The sequence below is a fragment of the Astatotilapia calliptera genome, chromosome 10, assembly GCF_964374335.1.
Source record: "Astatotilapia calliptera chromosome 10, fAstCal68.1, whole genome shotgun sequence".
Taxonomy (NCBI): domain Eukaryota; kingdom Metazoa; phylum Chordata; class Actinopteri; order Cichliformes; family Cichlidae; genus Astatotilapia; species Astatotilapia calliptera.
Window position 1 is genome coordinate 17044945 of NC_137431.1, and position 26681 is coordinate 17071625.

General features: G+C 41.4%; 1 protein-coding gene across 2 annotated transcripts in view; it reads left to right on the forward strand.

Annotated features, from left to right (window-relative positions):
* Positions 1-2477: 2477 nt before the first annotated feature.
* mtus2a (microtubule associated tumor suppressor candidate 2a) overlaps positions 2478-26681 on the forward strand; it is a 45482-nt gene continuing 21278 nt past the window's right edge. For both annotated transcript variants that reach the window (XM_026181596.2, XM_080307101.1), the window contains exons 1-4: positions 2478-2614; positions 16974-19228; positions 20137-20395; positions 23442-23687. In XM_026181596.2, coding sequence (XP_026037381.2) covers positions 17216-19228; positions 20137-20395; positions 23442-23687 — 2518 coding nt within the window. In that variant the 5' untranslated portion in view covers positions 2478-2614; positions 16974-17215. The remainder of the gene's footprint in view (positions 2615-16973; positions 19229-20136; positions 20396-23441; positions 23688-26681) is intronic.

A 26681-nucleotide genomic window follows, 5' to 3' on the forward strand; every position in this document is an offset into this window, starting at 1 on the left:
CCTTTCTGACATGTCTCCCCAAAGTGATGTTTGTGTAAAGTTGGTCAGAAGGTTCCTTTGTAAGTGCGCATGCGCCATTAGCGTGCTGCCTGCTGTTACCCTAATTTCCTTCGGGATTAATAAAGTATTCTGATTCTGATTCTGATTCTGAAAAGAATTCTGCGATCATCCACTTTAGTTTCTCCTGTAGTTTCCTACGCTTTCTGGTGTTGCTCAGCTGCCCCCCTGTGTCCCTTCTTGTAACAGATTATTGATTTGGCAGCTGTTTATTTTGGTTTATTTTTGATTTAAAATCCATCGTTGTGTGGTGGTCCACAAAGGCTAAATTACAAAAAAACAAACACAAATAAAGTGTGTCATTGTCCATATACTTATGGACCTGAGTGTATGTGCAGCAGTCTTATCATCAGATAACACATGTAAGTATAAAATACAGGTTGGTATGAATACCTAAGTTCTCTAAAATCTCCCAGTTCTTATGTAACAATAGAAAGTATACTGTTCTAACATTGCTCCATTACAAGCTCTCACATTACACTTGGCTTATCTGTGACATAATTCTTCACTAACAGAAATCTGTGGTCAGGTCATTGTCTGGATGTATAAAAGCAGCTGCAGTTCGCTGTGCTTTACCGTTTCTACATGTGAAAATTTTTCATTGATGCCTTTTGAGGTCCAAAACTTGGTCCTCATGTTCAGTTGTGGTTTAACAGTACAGTTTTAATGCAGTGGTATGTTTGTTTATATCTTTGTTTTCTTAAGCAGCAATCATGAAACATTGTAAAGCAAAGATCTGCAACGCAGAATGTAATACACAAACTAATGTTCCAGGAGTGTAGACAACACTATTGCAAGTTGTTTAACTTGTGCGTTGTGTTAGCTCTCCCATTGGTAATGGCAGTAAATCTAACTTCTGAATCTTTGTACATGTTTAGGATGAAAGCAATGACAGTTTCAGATTTTCAGTTCATGTCCTCCAACTTTAAGTGACAGTGGATTTTCACAGTGCTGGCTGCTGTATCTTTGCATTTGTGGTTTGTAGCATGTATTTTCTAATGCAAAATAAGAGAGGCCAAATTTTTACCACTTGTTTGTTTTTTCTAATCAAATGAAATGTCTCTTTTGAGGAAGTTATATGTCCGCCATTCATTTTACATGTTTTCTCCTGTTTATTGATGTGTTTTAATACCCATGCTGAATTTTTACAAATGTAATTGGATACTGTTTGGCTGAGTTTTACACCACTGTCATTAAAATATGTAACACACAAACTGAACTTAATAAAATTTTGATTGTATGATCAAAATGACTGGCTTCATGTTTTATTTCTTTAAACATGGTTTTCACTATCAAAATGATGCTTGCATTTTGAATGAAAGAAGCAGTGAAGCAGTGATGTTGGACATTTGAAGTTTTTCTGCTAGTTCATCCCAAAAGTGTTTAATGAGACTGAGGACAAGGCTCTGTGTTCGCCAGTCAAGTTCTTTCACAATAAACACATCCAACTATATGAATCTCGCTTTGTGCAAAGCGGAAGTGGGATCTAAATACTGTGTTCCCTAAACCCTAAACTGTTCCCATGACGGAAGCAGAGACTTGTCTAAAATGTCTTGATAACCTGAAGCATTAAGATATTCCTTCACTGAATCTAATGAGCCCAGGGCCAGCCGCAGGGAAGCTATAATTAGGGGTGTGGATACAATTGATTTCTTTAACTGTAGATGGCAGATCTTTAACTTTTCACACATATCATAGTTTCACTGCATTTGTAGTTCTTCAATTACAGTTTTATAGCCAAAGCACTTCCCATAATTTTATAAAAGGAATTTAACTCAAAGGAATCTACATGTTGTGCCAAATCACTATGTATGGACCTACAACAGTATGAAAGAGATGAACATAAAATACTGAAATACAGGAAAAGCGTGTAACTGTGTAAACTATAAATAAAAAACAGAATCTTTTATTCACAACTGAGATATTTTAGGACATCAATGTTAGGCCCACTTGATTGATTTAAAATCTTGGAAAATTTGTCATTTTCCAAAAACCTATGAACCTAATTGTATATACATCTTCTCACACACACACACACACACACACACACACACACACACACACACACACACACACACACACACACACACACACACACACACACACACACACACACAAATCCTACACATATCCTGCTATGTGTCAGTATGTAGACTCCATATGTCTGTAATGCTTAAATGATTTTTGAATTTATAGCACGGTAGGACTTGTAATTCAGCTTTTCAAAATCCAGTCGCGGTCATATTGGAATCCCACCACGTGGGAAGAGCTGCTTCCCACATGTTCCAGCAGAGGGCGCACGTGTGTTAAAAAAGCCCGGCCGTCTGAGCAGAAGGATGCTCAGCCAGGTGTCGGCTGCAGCATCAGCACCGCTCCTCCTCCAGTTCCCTCCTCCTCCTGCTGTCCGCAGTACCTCTCTCTCTCTCTCTATCTCTCTATCTCTCTGTGCGTCGTTTCTGGCAGCCAGGGAGAGTGGGGAGGAAGTGGAGAGACGCGCTGGCAACTCCTGGGTTTTCACCGACATTCTTCAATGAATCAGCAACAGAGAAAGCTGCAGGTAAGTCGCACGACTGTAAACACCCCGTGCTTATTTTGCTCGGAGGGCTAGCATTGATTTCCCGAAAAAGTGTCGCACTTATTTTGCTCGTAGGATTTCGGGTCTTGCTGCCGGACTCGGTTCGACCAGCACCATAAATACAGTTTGTTTTTGACTAGGCCCGCATCACGGCAATGCGCGAAGGAATTTAGCTCGACTCTACATATAAATAGCTGTAACCTCGAAGTTGAGCCACAGTGTTGGAGAGAAAGTGAGGTCAGAAGGAAGAGACGGTGCGATGGAGATGGATGGAGCAGGTCAAGTCTCTGTGAGTGTTGCTAATGATCCACTATAGATTTTAGGATTTAAACCAGATCCACTGCACTGAGAGATGATATGGACTTGATTTTGAAGGATTTTGTTTTCATTTCTCGCCAAATGTCATTTATTGATGAGCTATTTTTTGTGAGTGTATAGACTTCAAAAGCAAAGACTCTCACAGCTTTCTAATACATAACATATAATTCTTGTTAACTGATAGCGGAAAAGCTGCAATATTTTAAATTTCTTGTCGTGTTTGCCCGCTCAGGCTTAAGCTTTTTACCAGTGAAAGTGGACAAATGTACATTTATAATACCAAGGTTTGAAGTCTGATAGTATGATTAATAACTTTTCATTTCTAAGTCCACGAGTGACACTGCTGCACACTCATGCAAACACTAATTCTTCAGTATCTTGACTGCTTTCAAGGAATTCACGGCACAGAGGTTGTATTGATACTTCAATTCCATTTGCAACACTTCCCATTTTCTCAGTCTCATTGTTGGAGACTTGAGACCTGACAAAAGAAAACAACGGATGGAACAATTAAAAGTGACTGAGGGATTTCACGCTGTTGTTTCAATTGACCGGTGTCGGATGATTGGATTGTCCTTAAGGCAGTTGGATGGGGGTGTCTTTGTTGGGGTGAATCCCCCTTTTTCAGCTGCTTGGCCGAAGTTCTTGTACTTTTTTCAAATCCGTTCTAGTTTGCAACCGTTAAAGTTCAGAATTTGCCTGTACTACTGAAGTATGTAAACAATGTGCCTCTAATCTGACAGTTTCCGTGTAAAAATAAGTGATGTTTTCAGCATTTATTGGAATTGTCTGCTGCCACTATTGATCTCAGTATCAGAGACTTCCCACATTTATGGATCTTCAAGTCCGTTTTGCTAAATCTCACCAATCCCTCCCGATCATGTTAACGTGGAGGTTGACACTGCATCAAAGCAGGAAAGCAGATCTTACGGCCTTGGCTGTACACTGACTGCTCTAGTTGCTGCTCTCGATGCTGATGCATGTGTGATTGATTCATTACATCTGACCTCTGCTAGGTCTGAAGAGCGATCAATTTATCAGATCTCTGCCAGAAATACCACTGCCGGCTGTGTGTGTGTGCGTGTCTGACTTTGTGTGTTTTGTCTAAGCGTGAGGTTCCTATACCGTGTGTGTGTGTGTATGTATTTGTTTCTGTAGGTACAGAAAAGCCTATGAATGTAGCACACCGGTATGACCTTCAAGGTTATTTAATAGGACAGAACGGAGGAGAAGGAGGAGGAAGGAAGGGAGAGAGGGAGAAATTGAGATGGGAAGTGAACTGAAGCTGAGAAGGACACTAAAGTTGGTCAGTGTGCCTTTGAATAACATGTCACAAGTGCAAGGTTTTAATTATTTTGAAACATTTTTGTCTTTTTTTTTTTTTTAACATTTTTGCTTGGATGATTGCGGTCTACTAATAAATATAACAGCGGTTTCCCGATAGTGGTGAAATAGGTTTAATGTAAGAAAATGATAGAAAAGGTTGCAGTTATTTTAATAACACAATTGTAAAAATCCTCCACACTTTGGACGCAAGACGCTCTGCACTTGCAAGTGCACGTACACACGCATGTGCCTTATGTGTGAACCGAGCATCAGCACACGCATTCTCGAATTCACGCTGCTTTTGTCTGGAAGGTGGCATTGAGCTTATTGTAGCTCCTCCCCTGCAGTCGCAGGCAAGACATTACAGGGTGAAAAGAGAGGCACGCCTCCCTTCATGACACACAAACACACACACATACAGTTTTCCGTGTCCCACCAGGAACAGACATGAAAGACCTTTATTCACTTGTGTCAGACAGTTTAAGCGCTCACCTGATTTTGCTTTTTTTATTTTAAATGTATCTTATTTGTATATTTGTCTCATATTATTTGATTAAGCTACAGATGTTATTAAGAAACTTTATAGAATTGTGTCAGTGAACTTAAAAGCACGCGTGTGATAGAAAGAACCGCTGTAGTTATCCTTGGTTAGGTCTACCTCATTAATGTTTTATGAAACTTCTCAACAGTGTACATCTATGTTCTTTTTTTAGACTTACTCCCACCAAATAAAATCCACTCCCAGAACAGCAGCACAAGGGGATTCTTCTCCTGTGTTGTACTTTCTAGCTTTCCATTATTGAATGTATGAAAACTCTTAAAAAAAGCCCCCCCCCCACACACGCACTTTTTGCATATCATTGCCCCTCCCAAAAACCCCTCATCTTGCCCTATTCTTTGCTCACCTCTCACTGATCCTTGGGCAGCTCTCCCTCCCCCATACCCCAGGGGTTTACCACTTGCTCATTGCACATACGCTTGCACATTACAATACTAACCAGAATCCGTCACATCCCCGCTCCTTTGCACCCCCTTGGCACTCCGCAGCATCATTTTCTGTTTCTATATTCTCTCGAAATAAACACAAGTGACTCAGCTCGTCTAAGTTGCTCTCAGCTTCTCTTTGTCTGGTCCGTCTCGCCTCTCCTGCTTTATGTCTGACTGTGTATGTCTGCGAGTCTTGGTGAGCTTGTGGCATCCTCACAGTCCCACGGAGAATTGCACTATCATTGCACCGCTTTGCATTTGAAATGACCTCCTCTTTGTCCCGCCTCATACAGTTTTGCACAGCCAGCTATGGAAGAGTTAACATTTTTTTTTCTGCGACAGGAGTGAGGCTAGTGGGTGGAGGGGCTTTACTAATAACAATGCGGTGGTGCTGCTCCCAGCAGCCAGCATGGACAAACACCCTCTTTTCTGCTCCCCTTACCTCAATAAACCCTTGTCTGGACCTTTGCAAACACGTGTTTTAATGGCACGTAGTTGCTGCTTTTAACCTGATGGTTCAGGTTGAATATCCAGAAAGGACTCAGCTTTGTTGTCGTTTTTATTTATTTATTTTTTCCCTCATATTTCCTGCCTTTTTCTTTCATTTCATCTTAGGTCGGCTTTTGTTGCATTGGTCTTGCTTTTTATGTGCCCCATTCTTACATTTAAAAAAATGTAAAATGTAAAATTGTAGTTTAACCATGTAGATCACGTTGCACCATAAAGTTTATTATTATTGTCTGCCCTCACTTTATCCCAGTCCGGCATTACCGACTGCATAGCCTGGTGAAATAGACAGCGAAGCGGGACCGTGTCCAATTTAGTAGAGATTCATCCCGTGTTTTTGCATAAAAAGCAAGGCTAAAATAAATAAATAAATAAGGAGATGGTAAATCCCATAAATAGATGTGTGCATGCATGCAGACCTTTTGTTTTGTTTTTGTTTTTTTAAGCCTCATTCCCCCCCCAGTTAGGAGCTGTTTCTTTGTCTGCCCCTGCTGCAGCGATAGTCACTGCCTGAGCGTGAGCTGTTGTGTGTGAAGGTGATTCTCGTGTTTGATGATCTTTCATTTCGCATGCACTCGGTGATCACCTTGGTGCTTTATGGGGTTTTTCGGATCAGAAGTCCTTTTGTTTTTGTTCTGCCTCCCGTGTTGGCAACAATGGGACAAACCTAGCGTGCGAACACGTTTTGATGGATGGATGTGCACGTGAACCCATGCCAGCGTTTGACCGTTTTTCATTTGGTTTCACCTAATAAATCTAATTTCTGGCATATTGTGATCTGCTGCTGATTTCATAGCAGGCGCCAAACGCCGCCTGCCTGCCCGAAATAAGGGAATAAATCAGCTTTTATTGGAGATCATCTGATATTCTCATTCTCCCTTATTCACTCATATATGACCACCCACTATGACTCAAGATCCTGTAGAAATCCTGTTACCGATTCCCCTGCGATATAGACTTATTCCCCTCCCCCGGGGTACAAAAAGGTGTCCAACTGTAGGAGTAGAGTGGGGGGATGAGCTGAGAGGAAATCATTTGGGCAGATGTAGCCTGCTGATGTGCCATCTATAAGGATGAAAATGAGATTGATTACCTCACCCTGCCCTTATTAACTCTGTATTATTGGGATGAAAGAGAAGAGGGGAGCAAAAGAGACAGAGTTGTTGAGAAAGGCATAACACCAAAGAACTGAAGGGACATCGCTGAGCTCAGTGTTGTGAGCTAAATTGTGTCAGCGAGGCGATGCTGGTTGATGAGGAGCATGTCTGTAAGCACAGCTATAAAGAAAATCGGTGCAAAACAACAATCAAGGAGCTGGAGAAGACTATTTCTGGTTATTTTTGCGCTCCTGTTTGCCTCGCTGTTTCTGTGTGATGGTAATCCCTTTGCTGTGTGCATACTGGGTTATTGCTCGGTTCACACGTATAAACAGTCGAGCATACTTCAGTGAATCATCACTTGTGAAATTCTGTCTGCAGGCTATCTATTGTGTCTTGTGAAAATGGAGCGTTTAGCTTATTTCACTCCTATTTCTGTCTGTGTGGTTCGCAGACAGCGATGAGGTGGCGGTAGTGGGGTTGAAAAGGAAGGAATGGATGACTAATTCTTAGCTAATTTGTGAATAGGTTTTTTCGCTAAGCTTTATCCTGCTGGATGATTACGTTAAGGAATGCAATATAAAGACAACATCCTCCACCCCCACCAAATTAGCACAAATATGATAGTTTTTATGTCTTACATCTATCCACGGCTCTAGAACACGGCTTTTCACAAGTTCACACTCTCCAACATGTTCATTGTACAAGGACACACAAGGGTAATTTCACTGGTGATTAATTGCATGTATGCAAAGACACAGCATGGACTGAATTAGAGAGAGAGAGAAAAAAAGATTTTAAGGATAACCGCTCCACTGCATTTTAATGCAAATCTTGCACAATCCAATTTTCAAATGCGGGAACAATCAGGAGTCATAAATTATGTCGTCGCTTTGTCCATTTGAGTTTTTTCCCCTTTTGCTAATATTGCAATGTGATGGAATTTACATCTCAGCAGAGGTATGTGTGGATGAAAGAGCGATAGGGCATGGGGCAATGAATATATGTGTGTGTTCCTGGGTTTCCCCTTGGGACCACAGAGCTGTAAAACCTGTCTGCTCTCCAGTGGGGGAGGAGAGAAATAAAGCAAAGTGCCAAAGACAAATGGCTTCTGTAATAGCCACATGTGCTGCTGGACCAGCAACAAAGACACTGAGGGGGAAGGCTCGTGTTGATGTGTCTACACAGGTGACTGCCTTTGTACTGTCACATGCGTTCATGCGATACAGAAAATGTAAACCAACTCAGCAACAGAAGAACAAAAAGATATGCCCATCAAATTTCCTTACTTGCTTTCAAAGAAGAATATATAAGATGCCGGGGCATATTCCTTTGAAATTTCATGTTTTTTTTATCTGGAAAAAATTCTTTGCGGCACTCAACTTTGATCCCCTGAATGAATCCAAGACTGGCAGCCCCTACCCTTCTTGAAATCTGTAAAAACCTCTCACATATTTTGGCTCATATTTTGACCTGAGAGGAAGTAGAGGACTGAAGAGAGGAGGCTGAATCTTCACCACTCTTACTATTGCAAGACATTAGTGTCTTTAGAGACACAGTTTTCTTCATCCAGTTAAAAAACAAAACACAGCATTCTCTCTATAAGTCAAATATTCATTAGAAATGCCTTATAGCAACATATTGAACAATTCAATTTGTAATTGTAAGTGAGAGGTTAGAACACAGTTAGATGGTTACTTTAATTTGAGCTCTACTGTTGGAGTGGAGATAAAAAAATAAAAAGCTGGTAGGTAGGCAAAACTAAAATAAAGAGTTGCTAATGTGGCCAGGAAATAGCTATTAGTGTGTCAAGTCAAGTACTTCCATTGTTTCATGTAGTACACGATCTACTGCATACTTAGTTGTGGAGTATGTGAATTTCAACAGGTTAATTTGGCCAGCTGTTGCACGTCTGAACTTCTACATCTTTCTGTGCCTCTGAGCACACATAAAATAACATTTTTCTACAGTCAAGATTAAAATTGACATACACGCAACATTAAACACCATTACACCAACATGACGTGCTTTAGATGGCTGAAAAAAATCTCATTTAGCTATCGCTGACATCATCATTGATGCTATTATTGGCTGACATTGTTTGGAACCCTGTCTTTCCATTGCGTAGCCAAGAGTTAACTTTGTGACGTTTATGAGTACATCGTCAGTGCGCTCACTTCATGTAACAATCCTTGATTGAGTGAACAGCAGAGATGCACCGATCGACCAGTCAGGAAGTGGAACTGGACAAATTCCAGCGTTCTCGTCCCAGACTGGTGACTGCCCGGTCAGCCTCACTCATGTGTAATTACAAGCTGGTCTGTTTCATGCCTGCACAACACAAGCGCAGGTTTCACAGGCAAACAGCCATGCACGCTAACACGTCATTAACGTGGAAGTTCTTCACTGTGAGTGAAGTCACAGAGTAAAATACTTAATCCTCACCCTGACTAAAAATGGCCATTTTAGTGATGTGGCTAAAGGTAGAGCTATGCAGATGTCAGAGCCAACCACAAGACAGCAGCCTCGGTATGAGCAAAAGATCAAAGCGGTTACAAGAAAAACTATGGAGACTAGTGAAAAAGAGAAAAAGGTTGATGTTCTTTTTGTATTGAGTGTATGTAAACATGCTAGAATAAATGGCATAATAAAAGAAATAACATTTATTTTATTACAGATATCTGTTTCATCGACTTTTTTTTCGTAATACGTCAGCTAAAGATTATTGTACAGGAACCCCATAACGTATTGGAGTCGAAGGAAAATTGTACGTTTTAATTTCTTTCATTATGAAAATCAGATTTTACATTAAAGAAACGTTTTATTCATACTGTCAGTTTTAATGCTTAGGAAGAAAACTGACAAACAAAATAGGCATCAGTGGGTCACACTTAGAAAAAAAACTGAAGAAAATTGCAGTTGGTGCATTTCTAGTGAACACACTTGTGTGAATGCAGACTATTTGAGTCACAGCTTAGACAAACTGATTGGAGTGTAGATGCAGGTGTAAACGATCAAGGTTGAGCAGACACCAGTGTAGAAGAGAAGAATAGAAGCAAAGCAAGCAAAACAACAACTAGACACACAGGCTCCTACAGCCTGGCTTTACTTTTGTCAGGAGATTTATTTATGTGTACCCACAGTCGAGAGATTAAAAACGAAAAAAACAACAACTCTCAGTTTCAGCGACATGACCAGTACCAATTAGTATTAAATCTTGTAACAGATTTTTGTTAACTGATTTGCTCTCTTGGGCTTTTATCAGTAAGTCGCTTCAGAAAAGGGGCTCTGTAGTGCATCCTATAGAGGGCCAAATGAGCACTAATTAGAACACTCGTGTGCTCCAGCAACAACTCTCTTTTCTGTATCTATTTGCATGTCTCATTTCTCTCACCTCAGGTCTGTGTCTCAGTCTCTCACCCACACAGACTCATTCCTGCTTGGAGACAAAAACGGAAGGTTAAGGAAAGCCTCCGTCTTTTCTTAACTCAACACCACTTTCGAGTTTCCTTGAGACCCCTGTCATGTATTGTTACCAACCTCTCATCTTTCACCTTCTAAAAAGAGCTTTCCGTCTTAAACGCAGCACTTCGTGGGATAGGAGCCCAGTGAAAAATATCACAAATACAAGTGTCATTCTCCAAATTTAAGCACTGCCAAGATATCCCCATATCACAGCCCACGCTCCCATCACTTAAGCTATGCACCTTTCCACCTTTTTGCAGGGATATGATTGCTCCTTCGCTCATTTATGTTTAGTACTGTGTGTATTTTGTACGCGCTGTGCGTGCTTGTGGCTGAGTGCGCCTCTAACAACAGTTGCGTGTAGGTGTGAGTTTACATGTGAAATTGATGCACAGTAGAATGCATAGGAATGTAAAAGCATAAAAGTGACCTTCAGATCTTTATTGTATGACTGACCTTTTTCACTTGTGGTAAATTCGAGCATGAGGAAATGTATTATCTGCATCCGATAACAGCTTTGTTGGGTTATGCCTACATCTATTATTTCCCAGATGAGCTCAGTCTGAATACTTAACTCAACATGTACATGTACAGTTAGGTGAAACAAAGCCAGCCTTCCTTCTTAACACCTAAATCTGAATGATGTGGCACAGATTACAATATTATCCTCAAGCAGCTTATGCTATTTATTCAATTCGGATAAAAGGAAAATAAATGTTAAAAAATACTATAGCATATATTTGTTCCCTAACTCCCTAACAATCTGGAAACTTACTATATAAACCTTTTATGATACCTGGATTGACTATATATATATATATATATATATATATATATATATATATATTTTTTTTTTTATATACATATATATATATATATATATATATATATATATATATATATATACTTATGATATATCCAGGTATCATAAGTTTGTGATTCAATTTGGGTCACTCAAATCATTACAAATGAAATTTATATTATGTGTAGAGCTTATCAATGGCAATCTAACGTGTACGTTACATGTAAGTTGTCGCCTTTACATACGTTACCTCTACAATATTTTTGTAAATACATTTTTCTAAATAACGTTTACTGCAGTGTCGCTTTTACAAATGTAAAAATAGGTGTTCATCAAACACTGACATTAATAGCGCTTGTAATGAATTACTTTGTCTTCTACAATGAGTATGTAGCTTCAAATAGGCAGAATGAATATATGTTTGTATTCATTTGTTTGGTCTTTCTGAACAGCAATTTTTGCCATTTCACTGTATATGAAGATAAAGGGAATAACATTATAAATGAACATGCATGTATGTGTTTTTATATATACGTGTGGCGAGCAAGTGCAGACAGGCTTGGCTTGTATAATGTAAATAAGGGTTTGGCTGTGCCAGGAGTGCTTGTGGCAACTGTGCGTTTATAACTCATAACTACTCTTATATAATGCATAGTACCCTGTCCACTTAGTTTTTCATATTTGCAGTTTTTCCTTTGCTCCGAGCTGGGTGATCAAAGAGATTTTTCATATTTGTTAGATTTTGTAATTGCATAATTCATATTCCTGCCAACCGACACGCCTTCAACCAACACTCCCTCGCATGTGATCTTCTTTACTTAGAGGATCTGAGCGTGTGTGACATCAAAATAGCCTAATAACGAGGAAAGGCAGCTGAGGGTTTTTTTTCTTTTCATGTTTCAGATTTTTTTCTTTTTGTTTTACTATCATCCACCAGTTTCTACTATTCTTTTTGATTCTATTATTTTTCATGTTATGATTAGAGTTTTGCTGGATTGTTTTCTGTTTTGGATTTTCTCAGTTAGGTGAAATGCAGCTTATTCTGGTTCAGCCACTGTGACCGAGCTCAGCATCCAGCCTCCCGAGAGTGCTGTCATCAGCACAAGCTGCAGCACTACATCAGTGCCAAAATTGATCTGCCACACATGTCTTCTCAGGGAATTCTCTCACCCTGTAGCACAGCTCTCTGCCACTTTCCTTCCCTCCTATCGGTCTCTGTCCCCGCCTCTGTGTGAGCAATTAGCTAATTATTTGATTGTTTGCGCCAATCAAGGGTAAATATGAGCAGGGTACACACAGGCAGAGGGGAGCAGACATTGTGTGGATTATCCTCCATGTTCTGTTTGTCAGGCACAGTGAATTTCCATGTGTTCCCATTGTGTGTGTGTGTGTGTGGGGGGGGGATGTTTACTTTACCACAATCTCAATAAAAAACTTGGGTTTTTAGATTTTATAACTGAAATTCTTTTATAAAAATGACCTCATTTTAGTTTGCTAAAGCCAACTTTTATTGCTTTTACATTTAGAGAGAATTTAGCTCTCTAGGTTTTGTGGAATATCAAACGTGCCACAGGCAGTGAGAGCTGTCACGGGGCACGTGGAAAAGCCACTCGCTAATGAGAACAGACACCCCTGCTGCACATATAATTAGAAGGTGGGAGAGCTATTCATACTTTGCTACTCAAACATTCAGTGTGATGGTTTAAGACATATTTTACTTCATTCTTTGACTGCACAGACAGATGAATTGATCCAGACAGTTTTGACGGCAATTGATTGAAATCTGACGCTTGTTTTGTATGAATTTTCTCTATGATGCAGGAAACAGGCCTACAGAACAAGTGAGCAAAAGATGCTCTCCCTGAAGGGCAAAGGAGCTGAAACCATTAATATTCAATGGTTTTAATGCTTCTGGTTCAAGGCAGAAAGAGAATTCCTCGTAGAGCTCTCGTATAATTATGGAGAAATTTAAGGAGACAGCCGGAAGTGTTTATTTCGAGAGCGTTTGAGTGTGCGTGTTTTATACCGCATGTTTAACTCATCTCGTAATATGATATGTAGTAATATGTTTCAGCTCTACGGCCTCATTTGTGCATTAAAGGCTAACGCAAGTATTTAAAACACAGTTTTAGAGACTGCAGATTTTAAATGCAGCAGGACATGCCGTTGTTGTGTACAGTCCAATCATGCCATTAACTACATCCACCCGCTACAGAAAACATGCTGAGAGGAGAGTGGAAACCCTCCTGTAGTGATCAGACATACCGCATGGATTTATCCCTTCTGAACTGCTCTTTCTGGTCCTCGCCATTAACGACCCCTGCACCTAATTTTCATCTTTTTCATGTTAGGATGATGCCTGCCTTTGAACATATTGGAGACACTGCTTGCTTGTGTTATATGTTCTATAAAAACTTAATGATCGGAAAAGCTTTTATTACAAGTCTTTTCACCCAGTTCTCATCTTGCTTTCTATTTCACATTGTCTCTTGAGGAAAAAAAAGCTCATTACAAATCACTTCTCACCCTTTCCGCCTTCCTCTTACTTGCCTTCATCAACCATCCCCAGGGTGACTCCTTCACTTACATGCAAACACACTGTACTTCTCTCTTCACATATCTCTCACGACTAAAGTGAACATCTACAGTAACTGTCCCTGTACTCGTGCTGATCACAGTAAGAACATTGCTATTACCTCAGTGATGCGCTTTATGGATGCTGTTTTGCATAAAATAACTGGTTTTCAAAATAGTGAAACAAAGATTTTGGTGCTCAATTCAGTGAAACAGGCAATGTTTAGCCTCAAAATACACATAAAATGCATAATGTAAAAGACCCATTATACAGAATTATTTAAATTTTATGTAAATTACCGATTCAAAATGCATCTGTCGCTCCAGTGTCGCAGGTGGATATTGATTTTAACTAATTATACATAGCTGGGTAGTGTTATCTGTTAGCTCATTGTTGAGCTGAAATATAATTTTTTCAGCATATTAGAAAATAGAGTACAAAATGCAACACTTGCATCCAAAAGATACTGGCGTAGCAGCCCTAGACAAATGAACGTAACACTGTTCTTAGGTGAAGTACTTACTTAGTTTCACCACCTCTGGACATGTCTCTGCTCTCTCTCTCTTGTAGGGCAGCCGCCCCCAACCTTTTTTGGGCCACGGACCGGTTTATGTCCGACAATATTTTCACGGACTGGCCTTTAACGTGACTTAGATCACTTGGCTGTTTGTAGGTTCCAAATTGCTGCAACAGGGGAGTTGCAGGGTGCCCTGTGGAGAACAAACTGTGCAACGTCAGCACAATAACATGGTTGAACGGTGTTTCTCCTGCATCTTCTTTACTTTTTACATTTTCATTTATTGCCTATTTTAAAAACCGACTCCAATAAACTGGAGCTGCCAGTATGTCGCGCTTTACTTACAAAGAACCTAATTTTGCCAATATCAAGTGCACCAGTTTCCAAGTGATTCGCTTATAAGGAGGAGACATGGCACTCCCAGAAATTCAAGGGTGAATTTACTGGTAGAAGTTTAGCTACTGGGACAAAATGTCCATTGAAACCATTGAACTTAAAGATAATTTGGATAATGTTTTAAAATAAGTATCTGGAGGCATTTCAAGATGGCTGCCAAGTGGCCAGACTTGTGTCTAGAATGACTTTGATGATGCCTGAAATTAAAATGAACATTATTACTTAGAGAACTAATATCTAATTCTCATAAAAATGATAAGTTAAAACCTCCAAGTTCTTTTTGAACACACAATAAAACTTGCAAACTGCTGTAATTGTGTGCATGTTACAGTGGGGCAAAAAAGTATTTAGTCAGCCACCGATTGTGCAAGTTCCCCCACCTAAAATGATGACAGAGGTCAGTAATTTGCACCAGAGGTACACTTCAACTGTGAGAGACAGAATGTGAAAAAAAAATCCATGAATCCACATGGTAGGATTTGTAAAGAATTTATTCGTAAATCAGGGTGGAAAATAAGTATTTGGTCAATAACAAAAATACAACTCAATACTTTGTAACATAACCTTTGTTGGCAATAACAGAGGTCAAACGTTTACTATAGGTCTTTACCAGGTTTGCACACACAGTAGCTGGTATTTTGGCCCATTCCTCCGTGCAGATCTTCTCGAGAGCAGTGATGTTTTGGGGCTGTCGCCGAGCAACACGGACTTTCAACTCCCGCCACAGATTTTCTATGGGGTTGAGGTCTGGAGACTGGCTAGGCCACTCCAGGACTTTCAAATGCTTCTTACGGAGCCACTCCTTTGTTGCCCGGGCGGTGTGTTTTGGATCATTGTCATGTTGGAAGACCCAGCCTCGTTTCATCTTCAAAGTTCTCACTGATGGAAGGAGGTTTTGGCTCAAAATCTCACGATACATGGCCCCATTCATTCTGTCCTTAACACGGATCAGTCGTCCTGTCCCCTTGGCAGAAAAACAGCCCCATAGCATGATGTTTCCACCCCCATGCTTCACAGTAGGTATGGTGTTCTTGGGATGCAACTCAGTATTCTTCTTCCTCCAAACACGACGAGTTGAGTTTATATCAAAAAGTTCTACTTTGGTTTCATCTGACCACATGACATTCTCCCAATCCTCTGCTGTATCATCCATGTGCTCTCTGGCAAACTTCAGACGGGCCTGGACATGCACTGGCTTCAGCAGCGGAACACGTCTGGCACTGCAGGATTTGATTCCCTGCCGTTGTAGTGTGTTACTGATGGTGACCTTTGTTACTTTGGTCCCAGCTCTCTGCAGGTCATTCACCAGGTCCCCCCGTGTGGTTCTGGGATCTTTGCTCACCGTTCTCATGATCATTTTGACCCCACGGGATGAGATCTTGCGTGGAGCCCCAGATCGAGGGAGATTATCAGTGGTCTTGTATGTCTTCCATTTTCTGATGATTGCTCCCACAGTTGATTTTTTCACACCAAGCTGCTTGTCTATTGTAGATTCACTCTTCCCAGTCTGGTGCAGGTCTACAATACTTTTCCTGGTGTCCTTCGAAAGCTCTTTGGTCTTGGCCATGGCGGAGTTTGGAGTCTGACTGTTTGAGGCTGTGGACAGGTGTCTTTTATACAGATGATGAGTTCAAACAGGTGCCATTCATACAGGTAACGAGTGGGGGGCAGAAAAGCTTCTTACAGAAGACGTTACAGGTCTGTGAGGGCCAGAGATTTTCCTTGTTTGAGGTGACCAAATACTTATTTTCCACCCTAATTTACGAATAAATTCTTTACAAATCCTACCATGTGAATTCATGGATTTTTTTTTTCACATTCTGTCTCTCACAGTTGAAGTGTACCTCTGGTGCAAATTACTGACCTCTGTCATCATTTTAAGTGGGGGAACTTGCACAATCGGTGGCTGACTAAATACTTTTTTGCCCCACTGTACATGGCACCAGCTCCATAGGCCCCATTTATGCTAAACTGCCTTGCAACCACCCACTATAACACAAGAAATCTCTAAGTGGGAGTCAAGAGTTCTCCTCTACTTGTAAAGTCTCTGATGCCTCTGAAATAGAAACAAGGTAGTATTAAAACTGTAATTTTCTTGTTATACTTCCAGTGATTCTTCTCTCATAGGCAACCAGGTTTTTTTTCAAATGGCTATCCACTGATATGAGTCATACATTAAGAGCAGAAAATGGTTCGCCGTACACAGCTGATTTCATAATTGCTGCTACCCAGAGCAGGCTGAATATTAAAAAAAATTAAGTGACTCTGTGGGGGAACTGCAGAATGGCTGCTTATTAAGTGTACTTGATGCTTTTTTTTCTGACAGTTCCCTTTGTTGTCTTTTATTTCAGATTGAAAGACCTTCATCGTGGTGAAAAACCATCAGAGACCGCTTTTTAACTCGCCGTAAATGCAAAATAAGAAAGGTGAAGTGAGAAAGGTTTCATGAGATGACATTTTGTCCCTGGCTTATTCAAAAGAGCCGTCATCAGACCCTGAAGAGAAAAGGCAGTGAGGGAAGTAACTTTTGTAGCTCCATAAATGGCCTCAGTACCCTGCAGGTGTCTTTGAGTGTGACAAAAATCAATTCAACATGAGCAATCCAACTAGTATCCAAGGCCTGAGGGTCAGTGTTGACAGAGGAGAAAAGATTGGAAATAAAACCCAGATCCAGTTCACTCAGTCTGGAGATGACAACGCCAATCAGTTATCCTCAATCAGTGATCAAGAAAGAAGAGGTTTGTATGAGGACACGGGATACGGCACAAGCTCTATTCCTCCCTTGGTCTCTCAGAGCGACTCCCCAGAAAAGTTAGAGTTTTGGGGATCAGAGCAGCAATGCGTGGAGTCTGACTATGAACTTTTGGCACGTCAGGAGATACATACTTACCTGGGAAGCAGGAAGCAGGAGGAGAATGAGGAGGAGGACGATTGTGGAAGCATGAAAGATGGAAAAGATGAAGGTGCCATGTCAATATCATCGAGTTCAACAGCCAGCTCTGCTTCTACCGGCGTGAGGAGAAATGACAATGACAGCAACAGAGTGGAGAGTAAAATTCAGAGAGGCAAAGAGGTTCAGAAAAGGATCGCCTGTCATAGCACTGAGGAGCTAGACGCATGTGTGACAGCAGAGAAACAGGACACCAGGTCAGGCAGAGAAAGATGGAAGGGAGGTCTGAAGGAGTCTAAGTCTGAGACGAATGTGTTTGTCTCCAGCCTGTCAGCTGTTTCCCTCAGTGGAAGCCTGTCTAGTGCTCTGGATGGTGATGGAGAAACTTCTCTCGCCTCTCTGTCGAAGACCAACCCTTATCACAATGCCCAAAACACTACCTCAGCCCAGAACAGAAGAAGGGCAGCCCCTGTAGATGCCAATCAGAACTCCCCACCGATGCATCCTCAGGAGACCCTTAACCCAGCATTCTCATACCAGGATCAGAGAAAAGATGAGAGAAGTCATAGAAATGGCTTGTCCTCTGATGGAGGGCTAGGCCAAAGGAGAAAGGCTGGATTTGAGGAGAGGGTGCTGCCACCACGGCGCCAACAGCTTGTGAGGCCCCTCTGTCAGACGGAGATGGGAAGAGCGAGGAGTGCAGACTCCAACACTCAGCAAACTGAGACAGGGCAACCGTCTCCTCTTAACCTCTCTGCAGATCCACACAGTAATGGGTCAAACAGAAAGTTTACAAAAACATCTTTACGTGAACCATCTGATTTCTCCCACCTGTACAACACATCTGTAGTCTCCCAGCTGAGGCAACCCAGCCAGACATCCCAAAGGGAGACTCCACCAGCGGAAAAACAGCCAGCTACAAGTGCACGCCACAGTTCCAATCCCTCAAACCCTTCCACCTTAGAGAAGAGACCCCAGACTCAGCTTACATACAGAAGGAATTGCTCTAGTCCCAACAGAACTGGGGTTGAATCCAGGTCATCAACCCCTCCACACTCCCCTCTCAGGACACCCCAGGGCTCACCATGCAGGCAACCCTCCATGTACCTCGTTTCTAGGAATGTCTCTGGAGTGGTTAGACATATCCCTGCTGTATCAACATCAGCTCAGGGCTATGGCAACAGTTGCTTGAGAGCACCAGTCAAAACTAATATAAGCACAAGTGGAATCCCCAAAGCGCCTCTTAACAACCAGCAAAGCTCCCCCAGCTCTAACAACAACAACTCCCCCAAAGACAGCTCGCCATCACCTAAACTGAAACCTAAAGGAGTTCGCCCCAAAATCATTACCTACGTCCGAAAGAATCCTCAGTTTAAGCCTCAGGCTTCTGATGGACCGTATCAGGTATCCTCGCTACCATCCAGGCTGTCCGCATGCACCCACAGCCAAACACCCACATCTTTTAAAGACACAACTAAAGAGCCCCCAAGGCCTGATCCGGAAACCCGAGGAGCCCCAGTTCTTTGTGCCTCCAATCTGCTTTATGATAAGTACCGCCAGGAGATGCAGACAAACATTTTTCCATCAGGAATACTGAATAGGAGTATAAGGGCTCCTGGACACACAAACACTGTTCCACCCGTACACGCCCATAGCCACACAGCACCTCCAAAACTGGGCAGCAAGGCAGACAACTTCTATGGGACACCATCAGAGGTGAGTCCTGTTTACTGTAGAGATGTGATTTTAAGTCTTTCTTTGATTATGAGTCTTACGCACAGTTTATTGACTAAGCATGTTAATGCTTCCATCATGCTGATAGGCCTAGTAAACCATGTATAATTGATAACAGGCCTTTTGCATTTTATGATCACTCTCAGAGGACCTTCATTATTGCTTCTAAACCTATTTCTTATTGATACTGATTCAATAAATTCATTTTGCATTCATACTTATATACGCAGTCAAACACGAACATGGGGAAATAAATATTTAATGCTTGTTGAAGTGCAAAGTCCGCGGGGGACGAGTTAGTTTTCAGTGCTTCACATGACAATGTATGTGTGTTAGCATTTTGCCTAGAACACAGTAACACTGTTGAGAGTGTCAACATTTCAAATTTATTCCGCAGCTTCCAGTTTCCCTGCAGGACTGTTACATTTTCATTTAGAGTTAATAACATCTGATTTGCTGGGTTCCATTTTTCATCAGATTTGATTGCTTCTACTCACAATATAAGAAAAAGAAGCATGCAGCAGAGTTCCAAACTGAGGATAGAAATACTTTTTTTTTCAATAATCAGCATCATGCTGCTATTAGATTACAGGGTGCGTTGCATTTTTGCACAAAATTAAAGCTGCTACAGTATCCAGACATTGTTGCTAACAAACGTGGGTGAAAGTCTGAAGGGGGTTTTAAAGCAAACACACACAAATGTTAAAAAAAACAAAAGAAAACGCTGTTATTATCTTAGTCATGAATTTAAGTGTGGCCCATACTTGAAATGCTGCAATGAAAAATGGAAAGCTCTTATGTGATTTAACTGCACAGAAATGGCTTCAGAAAACACAGCATGTCAGTTATTTTGATGGCATTTGACTCCATTTGGTGATTTTGATTTCTAGGTTGGAAGATCCGTCAGCTTGAAAGGCTGCTCCGCTGAGGACCCTCTGCAGAGCAGGACGGCTGCTCAGGCAGGAGGGAGTGGCAGTCTCCTGCGGTCTGGCAGAGGTCTGCGTCTGGGACTGGGAGCTGTCACCAGAACGGCTACGATCGCGGCCAAGGGCAGAGGACCTAGTCAAGGTCAGAGGTCAACACAATTCTTCAGCCAGCCGGTCCAACCTGTCACCCCAGCAACTAATCAGAAAGACCCGGATAATACAGGTAAATTAAACATTTGACCAGATCTGAATTTTCCACACAGAAAGCAGCAAGGATAGCAACTGTAAATGACCTCTTTTGAGTCATCTGAGCTCATGTCAGATTCTATTTCAGCAACCCAAAATTTATGCTGCGTTACCTTTCTTCTCCTCTGCCGCACCAAGCAGTTTTGAGACCCTTTCCTCCCCTTATCAACTTGGCCCAAGATGAAGGCAGCTCATTAAAATGCGTTCTCTGAGATTAATTTTGATCTGATTGGGAATCTTTTAGAGACACTCTGAGGGGACTCGTTCCACACCAGTACGCTGCCATCACCAAAATCAAATAAATAAATAACTACTTGCTCACATTTTCCTCTTCGCGCACAAAAAATTTCCAATTCTGAGGGTTCAGATAGCATCTCTGGCTGCCGAACTCAGATTTAAGTCACAGCTCAACTGTTAATGCAATATTGGAGTCTAAAATTTTCTCATCATCCTGCACACTGCTGGCAGGCTGTGTCATTTATCACTCCCATGCATGTTTGATTTGCTGTGTAGCTGAGGGTGCCAACGCAGACACAAACTGATAACATCCGGAGAGACTTTGTACATCTACATGTGTACTTTAATATATACATATATACACAAAATACATACATACATACCCAAAACTGAACATGCACAGTTGATCAGCATAGTTTCATGATGTGCTGGGCTTCCTTATCATAATCCTTATTAATACATATGCATAGCAACTACATGCCGCTTGGCCCTCTGGGAACTAAAGCCTTTGAAGTACAAAGCAATTAACACTTAAGTGATGTCACTATCTTCCTTCTGGAATCCTCCATGCCCTTTGCATGGTTGGATAAACGGCACCTGAAATGCTGAAATTATTTGAGTTTTTCATTTTTTCTCATCAGTCTCCTGGGAAAACACTAACTAGAACCCCCCACCCTACCCCCCACCCCTTTATTTCATTCATCGCTGTGAATAACAACATGTGAGAGAAGAGGAAATCTCTCTGTGTCACACAGATTATAGTAGTTATGCTATAAAGTTATTGTGTAGCTGTCAAGCTACTCAAACTACTTACTTAATTACTATATAGATACGTCTAAATACTGTATTGTTTTTATAATAAGGACCTTCTTCTCATATGTGTTGTAGCAACCACAGCTTCTTCGTGCTGACACTCTCATCTACTCTAAAAGCAGTGATCCTGATGCTTTGTGCATGTTCTGCTGCAGAGGTTGTAATAAACTCAGGTGTTACATTTACATGGAATTTCAGACTCAGTGGAGGTAATCGGTGCAGGTTTTTGTGTCTCACCTTGACCTGACTCTAAAAGACTGGCGATTGTTGCACCTTTCCCAGCTGCCTATCCCATTGAATTTTTCTGGCCTAAATTACTTAATGTCCTTGCTTTCATTCAAAGGCAGTGGACGGAAATATGGTTTTGCTCACGTCTTTAGCATTGGCAAAACTCTTAGGGTTTTCTAAGGGAAAACAATTATAGCCTAAAGGACCTTTATATATAAGCTTTTTGATGGTGACTTTATCACAGAGAACTTTGAGATGTGTGGAATAAAGACACCGGTTACTGCTTTCTATATTCACAAGCAGTCTGCGGCTGTGGTATTTAGGCTATAGTTGATGATTGCCAAGCTCACTTCTCTCTGTTGTCTCTCAGAGTGAATGAGTACAGAGGAGTGGGGGTTGGGAGGATAGAATAGAAATGAGACCATTTATCTTGAATGATCCTGACCTTCTCACTCTAGAGGAGCAAGCTCCAACCTAATGAACAGACCGCATGGCACACAGACGGGCGCTAAGGATCGAGGGAGGACATGACAAGTGTGAGCAGCAGCATTGATGATGCTGGAAGGGAGCTAGACTGGAAGCTTTTTTTAATTTTTCTCCCGGGTTTTCCCCTCTCTGTTCCAACAGAGTTTTATTTCTCCTTCACAAAGTTTTTCTTTCTTTCTCTTGTCCTCACGATGTGGTTGCCCCCATAGCATGCACTGGCACATGCAGCTGTGCCAAATGGAGAGGAAATGAGGGCTGCCTACCTTATCTCTGTAGCCAGCAGGGGATAAAGCTCCTCTTCCACCCAGGATCTAGACCTTGTTCTGCAGGCTAGTGCAGCCAAGATGGAGCTTTTATCCATGGCCTGGGGATTTGCCCACTGCCCATTGTGTGTATATTTGTGTGTAGCCTTTGTTGTTCATGCCTTCACATTTCATCTGTATTGCCATTGGAAACCATAGATTACAGCAAAGAGAGGATTTCTCACAATCGTTCCCTGACAATAGCTTCCTATATGAGGCTGTGATTACCTTTTTAACCTCAATTTCTCTCCTTGATTCCAAACATTTTCCTTTTGTCCTTCAATAACAATAGTTTCTCTTTTTTAAAATTTACCTTCCATACCTTTCAAGTTTGGAAACGACTGCTTTTAGTCTTCGAGATAACTTTGAAGGGTTACTGATAATAAGGCAGTAAGGTTATGGGTTAGATAGATATATTAACAATGACCTAATCTGTGAGTGTCACATTGAATACCATGATAGCGCTGACATTTGAGAAACCGCTGGCCAGTAGCCCAGTCTGCAATCACCAGCAGAGCCAAACACAGCTGTTCACAGGTTGTTGTGTGTATACTTATTATATTTACTTGGCGCAGCAGTCATAGTCATAGAATGATGAACTTCCTGGTGCCCACTGAGAGCTTAGTCAACACAGGATAATGAATGGTTCACAGGGGGATAAACATCACAACTGTTGAGCTTCTTGTATATATTTTGCCTAATGAGTTTAGTCAATAAGTACTAACACACACACATACATGCACACACACAGACATCTGTACACAAAATCACTTTCCCTGTATATCAGGATTCATTTGTTGCAACTTAGATAAAAGGAGCATAAATGCAGTAGAGCCAGATATGATGAAATGCAGTGAAGTAGTTCTTTTTTTCTCAGTTCATTGCGCATGTCTTGATTCGTTTTTTAGAATTCTCAGTAATACACATGAGATAACATGATTTATGCTTGATTCTCAGATGACCAGGCTGCCACCCCACCCGCTACTACGACAGCAGCAGCCCAGCCCCAGGCTGCAGCGGCCTGCAGGTCTCTGCTTCCCAAAGCAAGTCAGTCGGGTCTTCGCCCCCCAGGTTTCAGCTCCAGCCGCCTGCCCGCGGGCCGCCTGGCGGCATTTGGCTTCGTCCGGAGCTCCAGCGTGTCCTCTGTCTCCTCGGCCCATTCTGCTGACAGCACACAGAGTGACCCCTGCAGAACAGCTCACCGTGAGTCAGCTCAAATCTGTTGACACCACCATTACCACGCGTCAGATAGAGGCCCTTCCATGCACACGTCTGCTTTTCTATGATGCCACGTTCACGTCACGCGAATGCCTGCCTGTTAACTTTAATGCCGACTTTATCACCACATTATGATACATTAAGAGTGATAAGCACTTAAGCGCTTTTGTTGCCTTCCACTGTGTTTTCCCTGATGAATATAGTTTGCATAAACAGCCCCCACCCACATGCATTATGTTAGGGTTTGCTTTCTCTTTGAGTTCCACCCCTCCTGCAATTTATCCTTCACTCTGAATTTTCACACACAATATCAACGTAATTATCGTGTGCAGAGACACAGATTCAAGAAGCACATCTTCCATAACACACGAGGACACCAAAGAAAAATCAGATTATAGTCACTAGCAGTGCAGTGTGTAGCTGTCAATTCGCATTAGTGTTTTATCATCAATAGGTTTGTGCACAGGCCACGTTGGTCTTTCCATTCTTACGCTTAGAGGTTTGTCAAAACGACACAGCACACATCATCGTTACCCAGACTTACCAGTAATTTTACAGGCTCTTACTGTAACTGGGTCTGTGCTGCAGATTCTGTCAGCATTAGCAGAGATAACAGCAATGCTTGTGTGAATAGTTTTCATTTTCACAGTAGCAGGGGCCTGGAAGAATTTACAGTTGTGATCCCAGTGCTGCTTGGCAGACTGGTTAGATAGTTGGCTGAATTTTGTGATGGCTGCATGTGTATTTAATGTGACCTACATAGGAAATGCTTGCTCTTCCTCTCCCAGTTACAGTTGACGTAAGCGCCTCGCTCTCACGCACATCAGGCCCCCTGTTATGTCATCGCTCCTTTCCCTCATTTCCCCCCTTGTGCTCATCCTTTTTTTTTATCCTTGTCTTTTCTTTGCCATTGGTTAAAAAGTGAACACAAACTGTGCAGTACTGAGGGAACGGCTCTCTGCAGTGCAACAGGGAAAAGAGGAATCCCTCTGGGTTTCCAAAGCAGAATGTGTTTATCTTTTTCTTCTTTTTTTTTAAACAAAGCTGCATAAATAGGGAGGTTTTATTTTTTGAAAAGCCTATGTGCTTCAGGAGAAAAAAAATGTTTTTATTGTTTTAAACTTTGTACGTATTGATGAAGGAAATAGCACTATTACTGACTAAGAGTGGGGGCACGTGTATGTGTGTCAAGCTGAAATCAGTGATTTTAAGAATCCTTTATTCATGAATATTTATTGTCTTTTGGAGCTATTTCTAAGCAACTATACATCTCAGCATCCTCAATTTAAACAACTGCAAGTACAACTTATGTGGATATGTCACCACTTGGCAAAGGTCTGGGAGAACACCCAAACTGTCACCCGTAGATGGGAGAAAACTGGTTAGGATGTTCAGTAACAACCATGGAAACTGCTGATTCATCAGCATCACTTTCCACAGTGAACAAATAATGGGTTGTTTTCTCGCCGTGGCACTGGTGCATTGCACAAAGTGGATGGAACAGTGAATTAGGACTACCTCCAAATCCTTCACCTCAAATCAACACCTAGATGGTAAAATTTGTTCATAATTAAGTGCTCTAATAGGATAATGACCAAAAGTAATCAATTTACATTCTTCATTTTATATAAAACCTTCATTTCTACAGTTTTTTTCTTAAAATAAAATATTTCAAATAATGTCGCACATAAGTGAAATTTGATTTAAGATATTTCTGCTGAGCAAACATTCATTAATTACATCAGGACACACTGCAGCTCTTCACATACTGTAATGACACACTTGTACTACTAAATCAGAGAAGAACAAACACAATGTGACATGATCTTTCTTGCTGGCACATTGTCTATTTAAAAAGCTCTCGGTATTAATGTGCAGTAGCCAATCACCTGTCGGTCAAAACTCCTTAGGCAGTTAAACCTTTATACATCAAATATACTCAGAAAGTGTAGCAGCACCTGCCAGGACAACAGAGAAGACTAGAAATTGTTAAAAGTAGTGCCTGCAGCAGAATATTCCTCTTCCTGCTGTTGAACGGCTGCAGTGTAAGGTGAAGCTAAAATGGAATAGAGGATGATAGACGTGAGAGGAGGAAGATTAAGGTCCTTTGATGTTAAGTTTTATGTGTGTGTCTGTTGGTGTGTTTGTACGTGGCATGCAGTGCAGGAGACAGAAGGGGAGAGCAGAAACATTTATTTCCACTTTTGACTCTGCGTGGTGCTTGTGGCCTTTATCAGTGAAGTATTTGAACTCTGGGCCCTTTTTGAACCCCCGACTGCAGATCCTCCTTTTTCTTTCCTGCTGTGTGAGCACTTGATGAGCTTCAAGCACAAGGTTGTCTGATGTCTTTTTGTCTTACTTTACTTTACTTTCTTGGGGGGATAAGTTTAACAGTCATACTAGCTCTTCTCTTTGCGAGATTAGGGTGAGTTTTTTTTTTTTTTTTTTTTTTCGCCTGTCCCATTTGGTTCTTTAGCCATCAGAATTGTTGTCTGAAGACCAACAAGGATACCCAATGGATTTACTTTGCCAAATGGATCATCGTGGCATTGCCGTATTGGTCCATTTGGTCGATCTTTGTTTTTATTATTTATTATATTTTATTTTCAGATGTTACAGATGGGACAGACATGAGTGAGAGATAGGAAAGGGAGAAAGAAAGAGGAAGGAAAGGAAAAACAGAAGGGGAGAGGGACAGTGAGAAAGGGGGGGAGAAAAAAAATAAAAAATCTCCTGGATCACCTGTTGAGAGAAGAATAGAAAACAAGCAAAAAAAGACAAAAAAAAAACAAAAAACAAAGCAACATACTAAACACAACACCATCGCATTAATCTAGCTAAGTGTAAACAGCAGTAAATACTAAATATTCAATGTTGTTGTGCAGCACGCAGGACAGATGTGCTTCGAAGTAGCAGCCAAGAAAGGTGTAATTTGGGTCTACGAGCAGTGAACACCCGTGTGCATACCTGTGTGGATCA